At 45.8% G+C, this 15,937-nt stretch overlaps 3 protein-coding genes across 3 annotated transcripts; 2 read left to right on the forward strand and 1 right to left on the reverse strand.

The window, feature by feature from the left end:
- Window positions 1-1,254: 1,254 nt before the first annotated feature.
- On the reverse strand, window positions 1,255-3,745 carry EDB91DRAFT_1247355 (uncharacterized protein; the record flags this gene model as incomplete). The annotated part of the gene is made up of 4 exons (XM_041322803.1): window positions 1,255-1,758; window positions 2,356-2,610; window positions 2,660-3,085; window positions 3,137-3,745. The coding sequence occupies 4 exons, from the start codon at window positions 3,743-3,745 to the stop codon at window positions 1,255-1,257; spliced, it is 1,794 nt and encodes a 597-aa protein (XP_041178347.1).
- A 5,319-nt stretch (window positions 3,746-9,064) lies between these two features.
- Window positions 9,065-10,382, forward strand: EDB91DRAFT_1081211 (uncharacterized protein; the record flags this gene model as incomplete). The annotated part of the gene is made up of 4 exons (XM_041315354.1): window positions 9,065-9,217; window positions 9,276-9,474; window positions 9,635-9,783; window positions 9,840-10,382. The coding sequence occupies 4 exons, from the start codon at window positions 9,065-9,067 to the stop codon at window positions 10,380-10,382; spliced, it is 1,044 nt and encodes a 347-aa protein (XP_041178348.1).
- Window positions 10,383-12,032: 1,650 nt separating this feature from the next.
- EDB91DRAFT_1335895 (uncharacterized protein) lies at window positions 12,033-14,810 on the forward strand (the record flags this gene model as incomplete). The annotated part of the gene is made up of 11 exons (XM_041325517.1): window positions 12,033-12,060; window positions 12,336-12,347; window positions 12,676-12,768; window positions 12,840-12,996; window positions 13,480-13,631; window positions 13,680-13,691; window positions 13,832-13,854; window positions 13,983-14,043; window positions 14,293-14,348; window positions 14,443-14,616; window positions 14,754-14,810. 11 exons carry the CDS (start codon window positions 12,033-12,035, stop codon window positions 14,808-14,810), a joined length of 825 nt encoding a protein of 274 aa, XP_041178349.1.
- Between the last annotated feature and the right edge of the window lie 1,127 nt (window positions 14,811-15,937).

Below are 15,937 nucleotides of genomic sequence, written 5' to 3' on the forward strand. Positions count from 1 at the left end.
CTTGGAGGTGGGGTTGTAGAACTTCCAGCCCTTGTAGCCAGCAGGGTAGCCAATGAAGACGCACTTTTCCATGTGGGAGCCAAGTCCATCTCTCTTGTCCCTCTGGATGTGCACATAGGCAGTGCATCCCCAAACTCGAAGATGTGAGACATCAGGCTTGTTACCATGCCACAGCTCATAGGGTGTAGCGCTGTCTACAGCTTCGGTAGGGCATCTGTTCCAGACATGGACCAGAGCAGCAAGACACTCGCCCCAGAAGGCCTTGGGAAGCCCAGACTCGTCCAGCATAGCAGTGAGTCGCTCAGAGAGGACTCTGTTAGCTCTCTCAGCAACCCCATTCTGCTGTGGTCTAGCACGAACATGTGTGCTGCCTCTCAATGCCGCACTGGGTGGTGAATTCAATGAAGGCATTGCTCATGTACTCCCCTCCCTTGTCATCTCTGAGGATCTTTAGCTTTCGCTCTGACTGGTTCTCAGCATAGGCCTTGAATGTCTTGAAAGCCTCAAAGACATCAGACTTAGCTTTAATAGGGAGCACAAAGCGAAATCGAGAGAAGTCGTCGATGAACGTGACCCAATAGCGATAGCCAGAGAAGCTGGGGTAGGGGACCTTATGGACATCGGTGTGGACAAGCTCCAGAGGTCGAGTAGCACGCCATTGAGATGAGGGGAATGGGTTTGCATGCATCTTGCCAGCTAAGCATGGCTCACAGATGGGATCTGGCATTTTCTTTGAATCTAGCTTGAGTCCAGTGACCATGTCATGATCAATAAGCTTCTTGACACCTGCTAAGTGATGGTGGGCGAGTCTCCTGTGCCATAGGTCCAAGTCCAGAGGTAGAGTGGTCGCTGCAGAGGCATATTCAGAGAGAGGGACTGGTGGAGCCATCTAAGAATGCTGCATTGCTGCTGCTGATGGGTGCAACAAACAATGTGGTGCCTGCAGGACGCTGAAATGACATCTTGGTGGAGTCAATGGTGACATGGAAGCCACTGTGCCAAGTGAGGTAGAGGACAGAGAGCAGGTTGTTGCAAAGGTCAGGGACATGCAAGACTCTTGAAAACTCGACAGGTCTAACGCTCTTGCCATCAATGACTGGGTTGAAGACCACAGTGCCAACACCAGCAGAGTAGACAAAGGTGTTGTCAGCTAGCTTGATAGGGATGCGATTGGGAGTGTAATTGCGAAGCCAGTGACGATGAGGGGTCATGTGGGATGTGGCACCTGTGTCTGCATTCCAGTCGACAGTAGCATCAAGTTGAAGGGGACAGATAGGTGCTTGAAGGGTCAAAAGAGCGAAGACAAGCAGTGCCAGCAAACTCAATGATAGTAGAGTTGATAGGAATAGGAAAGGAAGTGGGAGAGGGCGATACAGTGGGGCCTGTGAGACTCTGAGTCTTCCTGGAGAGCTTCTTGGTCTTGTTCCTCCTGCTACAACGCTGTCTAGAGTACAGGGAGGCAAGGGTAGACCAGATAAGCACAGGATGATCTTCAATAGCATCAATCTGGGACCTCATCTCCAATGGGCAAGCCAGATAGAGTTCCCCAGCAGCTTGGTCAGCCTTAAGGTCCCATAGAGCCTGTGCCTCAGGCTGTGAGTCTGCAGGACGCTTCTCAGAGCCACTGACAAGCAGCCACAAGCCCTTGGAGCGCAGGTAAGACTCCATCTCTGATCTCCAGATAAGATAGTTGGAAGAGCTGAGTTGAGCAATAGTCATGGGCGACATAGCAAGGGATTGGGTGGCAAGTAGAACGTTCTAGGATGATGCAGGACGTTCAGGAAAGCAATGGATAGGACAGGGAGCAACAGGGGGTAGATGACCAAAAGGGGCTATGGAAAATTTCAACAAAGCCACTTGGTTGAACTACTCAAAAGCAACACAATGGGTGTTCCAACAGTCCAAATGGTGCTCAGACACAAAGATAAGGGTTTCCTGGGGCGTAGAATGCGATGGAATACACTAGGGAAGGAGTGGAGCAGCAGTTGGATGAGGAATGAATGACTTGAGGTCCTTAAAGCGCAGGGCTCATAACCTGTTAGAATAACCAAGTGAACCAAGCCACAAGTGAGCTAATGAGAGTGAACAGGACTATAGTCCAGTGTCAGTTGCTATTGTGTTGTATAAACTAATGAGTGTACTATACCTATAGTCCAGTGTCAGTTGCTGAAGAGCAACCAACACAGGACTTGCTACCTATGGGCGAGTCTATGTAAACAAGTGTAAACACTGCCTAAGTAAGTAAGGAATTCACATCACATGCTAAGTGAGAGTCCAATAGAGGAAGCAACATCATAACACAAATAACTCGCACCATAAGGTGCTCAATCACCACAACTAACAAGTATTACCAACTGGAACTGACATATTTTCCTTGTATGTTGCAGACACATAGGACTCAACCGTGTGAAGTAGATCAGTGATTGCTGGGCTGATCCACGGGAGAGCCACATGCCTCACAATCTTCAGTTTCGCACCTATAGCAGTGTCTGTTTCATCCTCGCTCATGCCATCAACATCCAACCGATCAATGATGCGCTTGATTGTGTCCCAGGTTTGAGGATTGTGGTGGCAATTTTGTTCAGCAATTTTTTGACATCTTTTGAGTGTCTGGAAGCACATGAGGCACAAAATGAGGGAAATAGCAATACCCACTTACCCTGTGCTTGTGATTGTTAAGCCTATCCAGATGTTGCCTCCAAGTGCTACAAGAAGACAGTTCATGAGTAGCTTCCTCCCTCTCTTGAACATCTCTGAATTCTTCTATCTTGCTGCACTGTCGATAGGCTTGCTGAGTTTGATGAAGTTTGTCGATGCAGAGTAGGTGCAAGTTGCTGAGGTTCATTGTATCTTCGTTGAAAATTACCAATGGATGACTACCTGTCTGAATTTTTTCTTGAAAGTCCACCACCATCAAGTTGATCGCCTCTGTATTCCATAGAGAGGATCTTAAAGAGTCTTGCCAGTTGATGGTGATGTTGCCCAAACTTGGGGGGCTTTCATTGTAATGAGTAAAAGTGTGAACTGTTTGTGATGGAGGTGATTGTAGAAGACATTTCTCCCATAGATATATCCGAAATGAGCGCTAGGATTGATATTGATCAGCCGCTGTTCACTTGGAACACCCCAGATGTACATGTAATTTATTCTTGATGCCCCACTTCCCCAGGTGCTTCCTGCAAGGAGAAGGTGTTAGATTATCGTCACAATCAGGCTCGCTAGCATCGTCATCTTCAGATGACCCACAATGTTTCCAGGTGTGTGTGAGAGCAGGTGGAGTGGTGTGAGAGCAGGTAGAATGGATGCTCATAGTTTCACCAGTTATCCATTCAATAATTGTTGGTATCATAGTGTCAACTGCACTCCTGAGAGCAGGCACAACTACCTTGTTGGACAGTTGAGCAAATTGCTGATTTACCAACTGTCCCAGATAATTTTCTGTGATGAGCGGCAAGGACAGTGCTCTGTGTCGTCCAGAACTTGTAGGAATACTGGATGCTGGTTCTGAATGGGTTATAGGGCTGATGAGCGGGAGCGGAGTGGCTGCTGGCACATCTTGATCCATTGGAATTTCACAATTGGCATGGGAAGGTGGCTCATTGTTTATAGGAGTATCGTCCATGGGAGTATCTTTTTGTTGAGTGTTGGTGATGGTTATCTGGGCAGTTGTCAGAGAAGATGGATGAACGAGTGTAGCAGAGATATCTAGAGATGCTATTGGAATGGATGAAGGGCCAGGGGACATGAATGAAACGGTAGCAGGAGGCGGGGACAAAGACTCGGTGGGGCCACATGAAGAGCTGGTGAGTCTAGTGGATTGGAGGGAGGCAATATTTAATGGGTGGGATTGAGGGATAGACTCACACACACAGTGCAGAGAGTGGCTGGAATGCTGTTCACGTGGAGTGAAAGAGGTGTATGGCCTGTATGGCCTGTATGCCAATGAAGTATTAAGCCTGTTCTCTAAATTAGCGTGATATTCTGGCACAGTTGGGCCTTGCAAAATGGGAGTCCTGTGAGTGATAAAACTAGAAAAGATTGCAACCTCAAAATCAGTGCTAGTATGTGCATCCTGCTCAGTCACGTACTTGCAGGTGGTCCACCCGATTACAACGAGTGCTGTGACAAGGTTTTGAGGACTTGGATTGATCTCTGAATTATCACACAGAATAAAGTTGTCTCCACATTGAGCCATAACCACAGGTAGAGAAATAGGTTGGTTGGTCTCACACGATGTAGCATCATGATATACTCACAACAAAGTCCGCAATTGTATGGCATCCACTTGCTTCATCTGCCTGACAACTAAATGAAACAAAACAAGTTCAAATAAGAATAGATAACAATAGGCCAAGAGGAACAAGTCCTAATAAGAACACACTGTGAATCATCTAATCAGCAGTCACAATTGGGGGTTAATACATAACTAGTCCAAGCCCATTGTGCCTTCGGCACAGGAAGCAAGCAGAGCGCAAAGCGCTCTGCTGGAGGCACCTTCAGTGCCTTGTCTTACTGTGTCCTCAACACAGGCTGACTATTTAATATTATTTAGTTATGTGAAATCAATAATTTCTTACATCTTACATTTAATGTCCCGTGTCCCATGTCCCATTGTCCTGTGTCCCATTGTCCCATGTCCCATTGTCCTGTCCTCCCATTCTCCCATTGTTCTCCCATCCTTCTGTTGCCTACCATTTCTCCATTCTCCATCTTCCCATTCTCCTGTTTACCCATTGCCAATTTTTGCCATCTTTATATTTTCGTATTTTCACAGTTTGGCATTTTTCCATTTTTCACATTTTTCTACTGGCTTGGCGTTCTCTTATCTTTTCCCCAAAAAAATCCCAAAATCCCTTTTTGTCCTTCAAATTTTACTATTTATCATCATGTATCACAGTTGCAGTACATATAAAATCATTGTTGTTGTGCAAAATGGAGGGCCAGTGAGCACCTGCCAATCCCATCTTTCTATTTTCGCATTTAGTCTGTGAAATAAGGTTTCAAGTCCTAAGTAGTGAATGGGAGAATCAGACTCCGCTGGAGGTACCTGAAGCAGCTCAGTGGCTCAGTGGTTGAGCTGCTGCCGGCAGGTTCTGTTGGAGTTTCAACTGACTCAAATTCACTACTTAGGCAGCGAATCCCTGTTTCATTGCTTTCTTTCCTCCTATTACAGTCATATACAATCATTATGTTAATCTTTTTACTTATGCAGACTGTAGAATTGTAGACTCATAGACTTATATCTTAAATTTCAGTTTGGCTGCATAGTAGTTTTGTAAACTTATGGTAGCAGTTCTGATCTTCAATTGCATTTTGAAATGTTATGTGAGTCTTGCAAAAGACTGAAGTCTAGCACATACCCTGCATATGCTGTTGTGTAGGTCGTTTCGTTTCATCCATTAAAGCAATGTTAAAGTTAAATCATCATACAGACCAAATTGAAACATCGAACACTCCTGCCAAGCCTCACATACCTTGTCAGATCGACTTGATATCATTTTTCATATAGGATACAGCAGGCAAGTTTCTGTGCTTTGATTCCACCACGTCCTTATACTTATCTTAAGGTCAAAGCACTGTCCCTATCCCTGAAGGTTATGTCACGGTTGTTGTGTGCCCTTGTTTGCTTGACGGCTATTGTCATTGACACAATTCAAAAACAGGCTACTGGCTTCCCATATTGTCATAGATCAGAATGTGCATAACTACATCAACTACCAATTTTCTAGTCCCCCTCTTTCCTGCGTGCTCATTTGCTAACTTTAAACACCATTTGTTGTCTAAGCAATAACTTAGAACTGAGGTAGTGGGCTCCACCACAATGTAATGGACTGTTAAGGTCGTGCTCAAGGGAGAGGTTACTCAAAGGGCTTCGGCTTCAGCTCGTGCACTGCGCCCCTTACCCGAGTACGTGCCCTTAATTTCTGGGGGACAGAGGGGAAGTCTGATGGAAGTCCGGGGAGTTCTGGAGGACAGAAGTCGGTGGAGTTCGGCGGAACTCCGGAAGACTATATGGGGATGGAGTAAGGCTACTACGGAAGTCCGGAGTAGAAACAGAACAGAGGTTAGACTACCCTAAGGTAGAGCTGGAGGATTAGTCCTAAGGGGTCCCCCCTGTTTCCCCATCCGCTCCATTGCTCCTTCTCCGACAATGCACAAAGTGCATCTCAGCAGGATTAGCCCTGCTACCACTGCCCGACCCCATTCCACTCTTCCAACACTACCCTATGTCCTCCAACCCCATACCCCTTCCATCCGACCCTATCTGGGGTTCTGCTCCTCTGCTCCCCCATTCCCCCATTCCCCCATTCCTCTGTCCCTCTGCTCCTCCGACTTCCCGTGCATCAGAACTAGACCCTGCACTGTCACATCCGTCCCCTCCATTCCGCTCTGCTTCGGACTTTTGTCCAAGCAGTTCCTTCCACTCCGCTTCTACTGTTGGTTCTTGTTAAGACCGTGCTCAGGGGTAAAGCGGAGTCTGAGGGGCTTGGCTTCAGCTTGTGCACTGCGCCCCTTACCTGAGTACATGCCCCTAATTTTGGAATGTAGTCCGATACGAGTTCTATGAGTTCCGACAGGACATCGGAATGGGGGCCCTCTGAAGGAGGACCAACGGACTACTAGGTGAGTATGGGAAAGTCAGGCAGGGGTTGTTCCACCCGACAGGAGGGAGGTGGGAGACTACTGCGGTTGGAACCAATAGTAGAAGTGGAGCGGAAGGAACTGCTTGGACGAAGTCTGAAGCAGAGCGGAACAGAGGGGACAGATGCGAGAGTGCAGGGTCTAGTTCCGACACACGGGAGGTCAGGGGAGCAGAGGAACGGGGGAACAGGGGAATGGGGGAATGGAGGGATGGAGGAACGGGGGAACAGAGGAGCGGAGGATCAGAGGATCGGAGGATGGCCGACCTAGGGAGTTAATCACCTAGGCCGGCTTAACAGAAGTTGACTAGGATCAGGCCCAAGTCAAAGAACAGAAGAGCAGGGCTTAGAAAAGGTAATATTCAGACTGAGTATCTACAGACAGATGTACATATGTTTATATACTCTAAGTAATTAGCATAGCATAGCAGGAGGCTATGTGCTGAGTGTACAGGATAAGAAGATGTCCGAGACATACAAGAATAAGGCTCGGAGAAAAGTATGTATGTGATGGATCAATAATCGCTAGGGTATAGGGATTACCGGGTACCTGAAAAGTAGAACTATGTGTTAGTTGTGGTGATTGAGCACCTTATGGTGCGAGTTATTTGTGTTATGATGTTGCTTCCTCTATTGGACTCTCACTTAGCATGTGATGTGAATTCCTTACTTACTCAGGCAGTGTTTACACTTGTTTACATAGACTCGCCCATAGGTAGCAAGTCCTGTGTTGGTTGCTCTTCAGCAACTGACACTGGACTATAGGTATAGTACACTCATTAGTTTACACAACACAACAGCAACTGACACTGGACTATAGTCCTGTTCACTCTCATTAGCTCACTTGTGGCTTGGTTCACTTGGTTATTCTAACACTATGATACTAAACAGGGATAGGACCAGTTGAGTAGTTCCTAGTCTAGGGGCGGACCGGTGAGGCGGTCGGACGGATTAATATTCGGGTGGGACAACACAAGCGGAACCGAACGGGTCGGAAAAAGCGGAGGGAGTAGGAGTAGGGTCGGGTGGACTGATAGGGCGGAGGAGCAGAACCCCAGATAGGGTTGGATGGAAGGGGTATGGGGTTGGAGGACATAGGGGTAATGTTGGAAAAGTGGAACGGAGTCGGGCGGAGGTAGCAGGGCTAATCCTGCTGAGATGTACTTCATGCATTGTCGGAGAAGGAGGAATGGAGTGGATGGGGAAACAGGGGGTCGGACCAGGCGTGGGGATGTTCACAGGTGGTATTGGAGGTGCTCGGATCTGGTATATGACAGTTCTGACCACAGTAGTCTCCTGCCTCCCTCCTGTTGGGCGGAACAACCCCCACGCCTGACTTTCCCACGCTCACGTAGTAGTCCGTTGGTCCTCCTTCAGAGGACCCCCGTTCCAATGTCCCGTTGGAACTCATAGAATTCATATCAGACTACATCCCAAAATTAGGGGCACGTACTCGGGTAAGGGGCGCAGCGTACGAGCTGAAGCCAAGCCCCTCTGACTCCACTTTACCCCTGAGCACGGTCTTAACAGAACACCCCAGTGAGTTCTGGAGCATCAGTGACTCAGTCCAATTCACTACTTATGGTGCTAAATCTCGCTGACTTTTTCTTTTTCTTTCCCCTCTCCCAACACAAGAAGGGGATAAGCCTCTTATGTGGTATCACCATGACGAGCACCTCCACATCTGGGATCTTGCCAACTGTCAGCTCATCCAACGCATTTCCTACACATCACCTCCAGCCATGCATGGATAATCTCTTGCAACACGATCTTGTAGGTAATGTCCTGTGGGAAGAAACTGATCTCCCCGCCACCACTTCTTCTCTCATGGATCACATCATCCCAAAATTGAGTATCCGCAGATCAGTTATTGAGAACATTACTTATGCGACTGGAGTGCCAATATTCATCGATCACAAGTGGGAACTCAATAAACATCGGAACGAGCAGATGCTGAAACAGAAACAGAAGCAGGCGCCAGATGATACTGATTGCGTCAGGGCAGGAAGGTTCCTCCACATCAGCCGCGCCTGATGCCAGTGATCAGGGCTGGGACTCTTGACAATACGACCCTAAACAACCAAACAGAAAGCCGACCCCAAAGCGGACACCAGAGCAAAAATGGGTGTGTCTCTTCAATACTGTCTATATGGCCATGCGCATGACATATAGGGCAATGTTCCCTCATTGCTCGCCCATGTACCCTTTTGAACCTGCAGATCACAAATGCCCACATCGGCAATGGTCACCGCACCAAAGATTATCTCATGATGCGAGAACAGTGCTGGTGTCGGTTTGTTGTGCTATTTAGTTTGGCAGCAAACCATCTTCACGCCCATTACATGGACTGCTCAGGCCTCATCATCACATGTCCTATTCTAATCACCGCAAACCCAATGCATCTTGTTGACATGCTAAACACTATGTCACTGGGGAACAATAAATCCCATGGCATGGATTCCACCATGCGCATGTGCAATGAGTCCTGCAAGCAAACACAATGTGAAGTGGGGGACCAGGCAATTGGCTGGATAGAAGACAAGGAGAAGCGGAAAATTATTGATCATTGCTATTCTGTGGAGAAGCCAGGGTCTTTTCTCTTGTGGGACTATTTGCTATCGTGTTTGGGATAAGGATGGAGTTGAATATGCACTGAAGGATTGTTGGGTGGATGAGGCAAAGAAAGATCATGAAGAAAAGGTTCTTGAGATGGTCTGGGGCATTCCTAATGTAGTTACTCTCATTGCCCCTTGGGATGTCGAGTACAAGGGAGAGCCTAACTCTACATTGCGCATCCGTAACCGCCATGGGAAATTTAGTCTTGGATTTTGCTGTAAATATCACTGACACATGCTTTTAACCCCTTGTGGAGAGCCACTGTTGACATTTTCGACTAAAGAAGAGCTAATAAGCGCTTTTCGAGACCTCATAGTCAGTGGGTTTCTTCTTTAAATCTTTGAATTTGAAGCTTTGGTACTGACAATTATTTTTAGTGCTGAAGGCAATGACTGAGAAGAAAGTCCTCCATGGAGACCTTAGTCCCAACAACTTGATCATCTATGAAGGATGTGGCTTCTTCATTGATTTTGACCATGCCCAGATCATCATGCAATGCAACACTAGTGTTCATGCATGGGGTACCGTAAGTTCAAGTTCGAAGGTTAATCTGGTATAAGTGGCTGATCCCAATGTTCGAAGGGCACCTTGCTGTACATGTATATCCACCTTCTCCGTTATCTCCATTCAGCATCTAAACTGACAGATAAGGATCTTGTCATGACAGGACAGACTGCCAGCAATGATCTCAAGTCTCTTTTCTACATTTTTGTTGAATTTGTGACTACATATGATGGGCTGCATGGTAAGATAATATACCTGAAGACAGAACAGTGGGCTGATCTATTGGAGGACATAGGCTCCAAGGCTGTTTTGTACAAGTTGGGGCTATTACTTGTAAAGCGCAACAAGGAGTTGATGAACTGTACAACAGCTTACTTTGGCAAACTCAAGTATCTCGTTCAGGAGTGGCGCCTCAAATTTCTTCAGGCAGTTGAAGAAAGTGGTGAGAGTGGCATTCATCACGAGGATATCGAAGAGGTCCTCATGAAATGGATATATCATGAGGCTCCTGATGAGCCCCTTCCAGTTACTCAAGCCTTGTCATTGAGTCCAGTCAGCATCTTACCCCTCCCAGTTCCTCGTCGTTCAAATAGGAAGACTGTCTTGGTGAAGAGACCGTAATGTCGTCAATACTTGCCTTTGTATGTTTTATAGTATCAAGTTATGCGTCTGCTATTGTGATGCCTCCTACTACCTGCTACTTGTTGACATCCCTTGCTTCCCACAGTGCATGCTGAAGCTCATGTAGAAAAAGATCTGGGGTATGGTCTACATTAACTCTGAGATGGCAGTGTGAAATGGGTCACTCGGCCTTGGAGGTTGCCAGGTTGGTTGAGCCCGCATCCTGCCATTGTGATCATCCCAGCACTACACTGCTTCTCCAGCCCCTGAATGACAATTTGACATGGAACAAATATCACTGTCATATACCTGATCCAACCGCTCCGATACTGATATCCGCTCCGCTTTCTGACCCTTCCACCCCATCCATCCTCTGCTCCATCCAATCACAAGTCCGCATTCCGCCCTACGCTTCCGCTCAACCACTCAACCGGTCCCCTTCTATAACCTCTCCATTCAACTGGATCTCTTTCCCCTTTTAGATATATACCTTCCCCATTGGTACATAGACCCTTACTTCTGGATGACTAGCTTTACTACATAGTTATCCTGATCACTGCCTCATACATAGTAGTATATAACATATCATGTACTTAGATATTTTTCCTCAGTCTTAATATTACTTGTCTTCTCGCAGTTATATCTTGTGAGAATTCTCAGTAGGACCTTGCCTCCTCTGGACACAAGTCTCAACTTGTTGTCACCTCCGACCCTCTGCTCCGACTTAGAGCTGTGCTCTAAGTCTTCCCCTTATTACTCTGCCCCTATCAAATATCCTCCTTTGCCCCTCTGCATTATCCTCCGCCTTTCCCACCCCTACCAACATTCCCCTGCTCCTATCCCCTCTCCGCATCACTCCCTGCCTTCTCCACTCCGCTCCTAGTCAGCCCACCGCTAGGAGCTCTTACTCCCCGACCCTTAGAGCGGACCAAAGCAGTCCAATCGTCCTACCATCGGACAACATCGGACCCACTCCAAATTCAGGGCACGTACTCGGCTAAGGGCGCAGCGCAAGAGCTGAAGCCAAGCCCCGACCCCTCTGCTTTCTGAGTCGGCACAGTACCTAACAATCACCTTGTGAAGCATGGTTAATGCCAGCTTGGATCTGCTGGCAAGAACTACTGCAACACCATAATGTCACAGTGGGATCAGGTATAATGGAAGTACTTAATAACAGAGCATACAGGACAGTTGAGGAGATTCTGCAGAGACTCTGGGAATATTTGGTCTGCATAGAATATTCATATGTGAGCGGTTGACTCCCAGGAGACCCACTGAGCCTGCAGAAGGTTAGATTCTCTCCCGACTCCTGAACTCCTGAGTAACTAGTAACTGTTGACACATACCTATGAAGTACATCATTATTCGTGAACTCTGCCCCCATATGAGCAGCTTCACTCAAGATGACCCAAAATCAGCCTGTCTATTGGCAATTTGAATGACACCTAATTAAGTGCACACAAAGCTCCTCCTGTCCTTCAATTTATCAATTATTCTCTAGAGTCAAGAAACCAACATCCATGCTGACCCTCATCAGGAAAAACTGTATCTCTATATAGAGGACCATCCTCTATATAGCCCCGATAGCACACCACAGCTCTATACAGTCTATCGCAAGCTATCACAGCACTATAGACCAGTATAGACATCATGAAAGTCTATATTACCATAAAGTTTGGTAAGTGTATTTAGAAGTAAAACATTTCAACAACTATAGACCCCAGTAGACTGTGGGAACTTTTTTTGATGAAAACCAAAGTTGTAGTCCTTGTCAAGGGAAGTCTATCCATAGTCTAATGACTTCAATAGGTTAAGATCCTAGTGAGTTACAAGGAAAATACTCGAAATCGAAGGGTTCAAGAAAGCAACTTGACCGTGGGAACCTTTTTCGATTAAATCAAAGTTGTAGTCCTTGTCAAGGGAGGTCTATCCATAGTCTAATGACTTCAATAGGTCAAGATCTTAGTGAGTTATAAGGAAAATACTTGAAATTGAAGGGTTCAAAAGTGTTAAGGTACACCTTATTTATGTAAGCAAAAATGCGAAAATTCACCTTATGTGTATTCAAAATCCTAATGCTAACAGTCAATTTCATTGTCTTTTTCTTACTGTCATAATCCTAGTCCTAATAAGCAAAAACTCGAAAATTCACCAAGTCTTGTGTTGTGGCTTTGTTTGGCACTGCTTATGGAAGCAAAAATGCGGTCAACCAACAAGTCTTTTCCCATTCTTTCCTTCCCCCCCACTGCCCCCTCATTAGATTATCTTCCATATTTCTCTTACAATTTTCGAGTTTTTGCCTCTCTTCTCTTCTTCTTGCTTCTCTATCCTTCTCTTGGTGTTGATGTTGTTGGTGCTGGTACTGGTGCTGGTGCTTTGAACTCTGGTAAGTCTCCCTCCATAATTTTCGCATTTTTGACTATTTGACTAATCTTTTTTCTAACCCTCTCCTTCTAGCTCTCTTCCCTCCTGCTCCTCCTCCCCCCAACTATTTTCGCATTTTTGACCATTTGGCAAGTCTTTTCTCTGACTCTCACTTCCTCCTGTCTAATCCTCTCCTTCTAGCTCCCTTCCCTCCTCTTCCCTCAAGAATTTTCGCAATTTTCACTATTTGGTAAGTTCTTTCCTCTCTGATTCTTCCTTCTAGTTCTCTTGCCTCTTCCTCCTGTAATTTTCGCATTTTTGCCTGTTTTGTAGTTATTAGTTTACATGTATTGTAGTAGTTGAAATATAATTTGGAATTTTCGCTTTTTTTTAATTTTTAATTTTGAGAACACTATCATGGCAACAAACAGCTATTAAGAGAAATTTTTGCTTTGTGTTTTGAGCTATAAGAGCTACAATAGTTACAATAGTTGTGGTATGTTCCACCCAGCTATAGCAACTTTAATAGAGCTATATAGCACTATACACTGGTGTAGTAAGCCTGCACAATTGGGCACTTGGCTATATGAGCTATAGGGCTATGGAGTCTGTATAGCAGTCTATAGTGCTATGGGTGGCTATATAGCCTTACCACATTTTCCTGATGCTCATGCAATAACCATAATCATTTGTTTTATGCTGTCTCATGCACATTGATTTGGAAGCTTCATAGCCGTCAAAGCAATCCATTGATGCTTGCTGCAATAGATGTGCCTCTAGTAATCGCCCTTCGACTTTCAGGGACCATGCTGGAATTCACTGCCCCATCTCAAAGTTTACTCCCTCAGCAGCTTCGCCAGTTTGCCACACCTGCCCAGAAACTGTGTAGCTCAAGAATAACTGAAGCTGTGCTCTAACTAACCACTCTGAAAGTAAACAAAGGCAGTGAGTCGTGCAAAATGGAATCTGGTCTATCAATTTGGAAATAACTGTAAATGCAGAATCAATGTAGACATTTGGGATTTTGACCACAATATATGATTGACAGAGGGTATATAGTATATGCAATATGATAACATATATAGACGGAATAGCCACTGAGCCGCCAGTAAGTTGTGCTTTATATTGTAGATGTATGAATTACCAGTCACTGCTAATTTTCAGCTGAAAAGGATTGTCTGTACGAGAAAAGAGCTCTGTGAGCTTCTCAAATGAACTCATGCATTTGGCCTGAAGTTCAATGCTTTCCAGCTCATGGAAGGCGTCAAGCCAAGGATGGCAGCAGAACTACATGAGTGTGAGTGCTAATATATGTACATTAAAGGGAACTCATGAGGAGAGCATCTGGATAAGGGCCACGCACAGAAATTGTTAGGTGTTTTGATGGTACAGTGCGATCATCATATGGGACGTTAAAGTAGCTGGCAGTATGGGAAGCATCGAAAAAGCTCAACTGCAGTGCCTGGATACTTGTGAAATGTTGAGTAATGTCTAGAATGGCCAACAAGTGGTTAGAAGTCAAATTTTCTCTGAACTGAAGGCTCAGGTTTCGAATACAAGGGCCTGAATGAATTATGGCTAGCAGGGAAACAAGATACCAAGGTGGGCCGCCAAGAACATTTAGGTGTAGTAGATGGGAATTGGGGATGTGCTGCAATTTTTGTCTTGATACCTTCTGTAAGGCATGATTTGGTAGTTTCAGGGAAAGAGTCGACCCCGAATGAATCCACAATTGGCCAACATTCTGATGGTGGATCAAAAATTCAGTGAGGACATCAGGGGGGCACTCAATGTCAACTGTCAACATTCGAAGCAGCAGGAGGTGGACGTTCTGCAGCAATGCAGTCCACTGAATGCTGCTCAATCCAGTGTAAGTGAGTGAGAGGTTGGTTAATGGGGAGTCCTGCAAGGTTGTGAGGGTGAGCAAGGCGACACATGGGGAGAAAAACATGAGCGAGTCCACCGACAATCACTGAAGACTAGATACTGCGCTTGGGTCTGATCCAGAGACAGGAGCAGGTACAACCGTACATGGGTGGTCCGCATCACTGCTTGAATAACTGAAACTGGAGCAATCTAAATCCTTGATGAGCTGGAATAAAGATGCCAGATCTACTCCTTGTTATGCAAAACCTCTCAGATGAGATCTGGCAATGCTAAACCCAGCAAGGGGTGTTTGAAGCATGGCCTTCAGCACTAGCCCAGCAAGGAGCTTGCTTGCGCTCAGTCTTGAGTAAAGGTTGAGGCCCTTACTTGTGTAGAGTCAATTGGAGTTTCTCAAGGATACGATCCAAGAGAGAGTGGAGTTCAACTCAAGAGTATTGTCTCAAGAAAAGATGGTTCTTTGCACAGAGGGAGTTCTCTTAGGTAAGAGAAGTTCAGACCCAAAGACAAGTATCAGATGAGAACCAAGTAGATTCAGGTTAGAGAATCTATCTACAAGACAAGTGATATATATATGTAAGTGTCTGTACCAGTTGAGTGGTAAGGGTACAGGGTAAGGGGAGGCAGTACCGAATCATCGGTAAGGGTCAAGGGTATGTATGAGTCACATACTGAAAAGGGTAAGTAGTACCAGTTGAACGGTAAGGGCAAAGGGCAAAGGGCATGGGGAATCCCCATCAAAGATAGAACCAATACAATGGTAAAGGCATAGGGTTTGGTAGAAGCCGCAGCTTCTATGATCTAGGGGTAGAAGTGAGAGCTTCTCATATTTCAGAACAACGAGATCAAAAAGAAAAGAGATAAGAATAGAATTGTAACCATGGTCCGGTCTGGACGAGTCTGCACAGTCTATCCACATGTCAGTGGTTGACAGAATGAAGAGAATGAAATAACCCGTAATGCTCATGTTACTGTAACACTCCTGGGGGGCGTTGAAGCACATAATCAATGACATAGGTTTGATCTGAACACCTTTCAAGGACTGCATGAAAGATCTTGAGTGCTGTCAGATCATGGTCACCAGTACCATGGAGGTTGTAATGTAGAAAACCGAGGAGCGCAGAAAGAAGTTGTTCTAGTATACAATGGAAGAGCTAGGCAAGTCTGAGCATTGATGCGCAACCATGTTTGCTCGACATGTAAGCCTATGGAATGCAGATATAAGGGTGCATGCAATGTCCTTTGAGAGGCAGGACACCTGCATGATCGACCACAGGTGTGTCGCAGGCAGATGTTGGAAGATCATC

Source organism: Suillus paluster (genome assembly GCF_016628075.1).
Source record: "Suillus paluster strain FC165 chromosome Unknown EDB91scaffold_19, whole genome shotgun sequence".
In the NCBI taxonomy this organism is placed as follows: domain Eukaryota; kingdom Fungi; phylum Basidiomycota; class Agaricomycetes; order Boletales; family Suillaceae; genus Suillus; species Suillus paluster.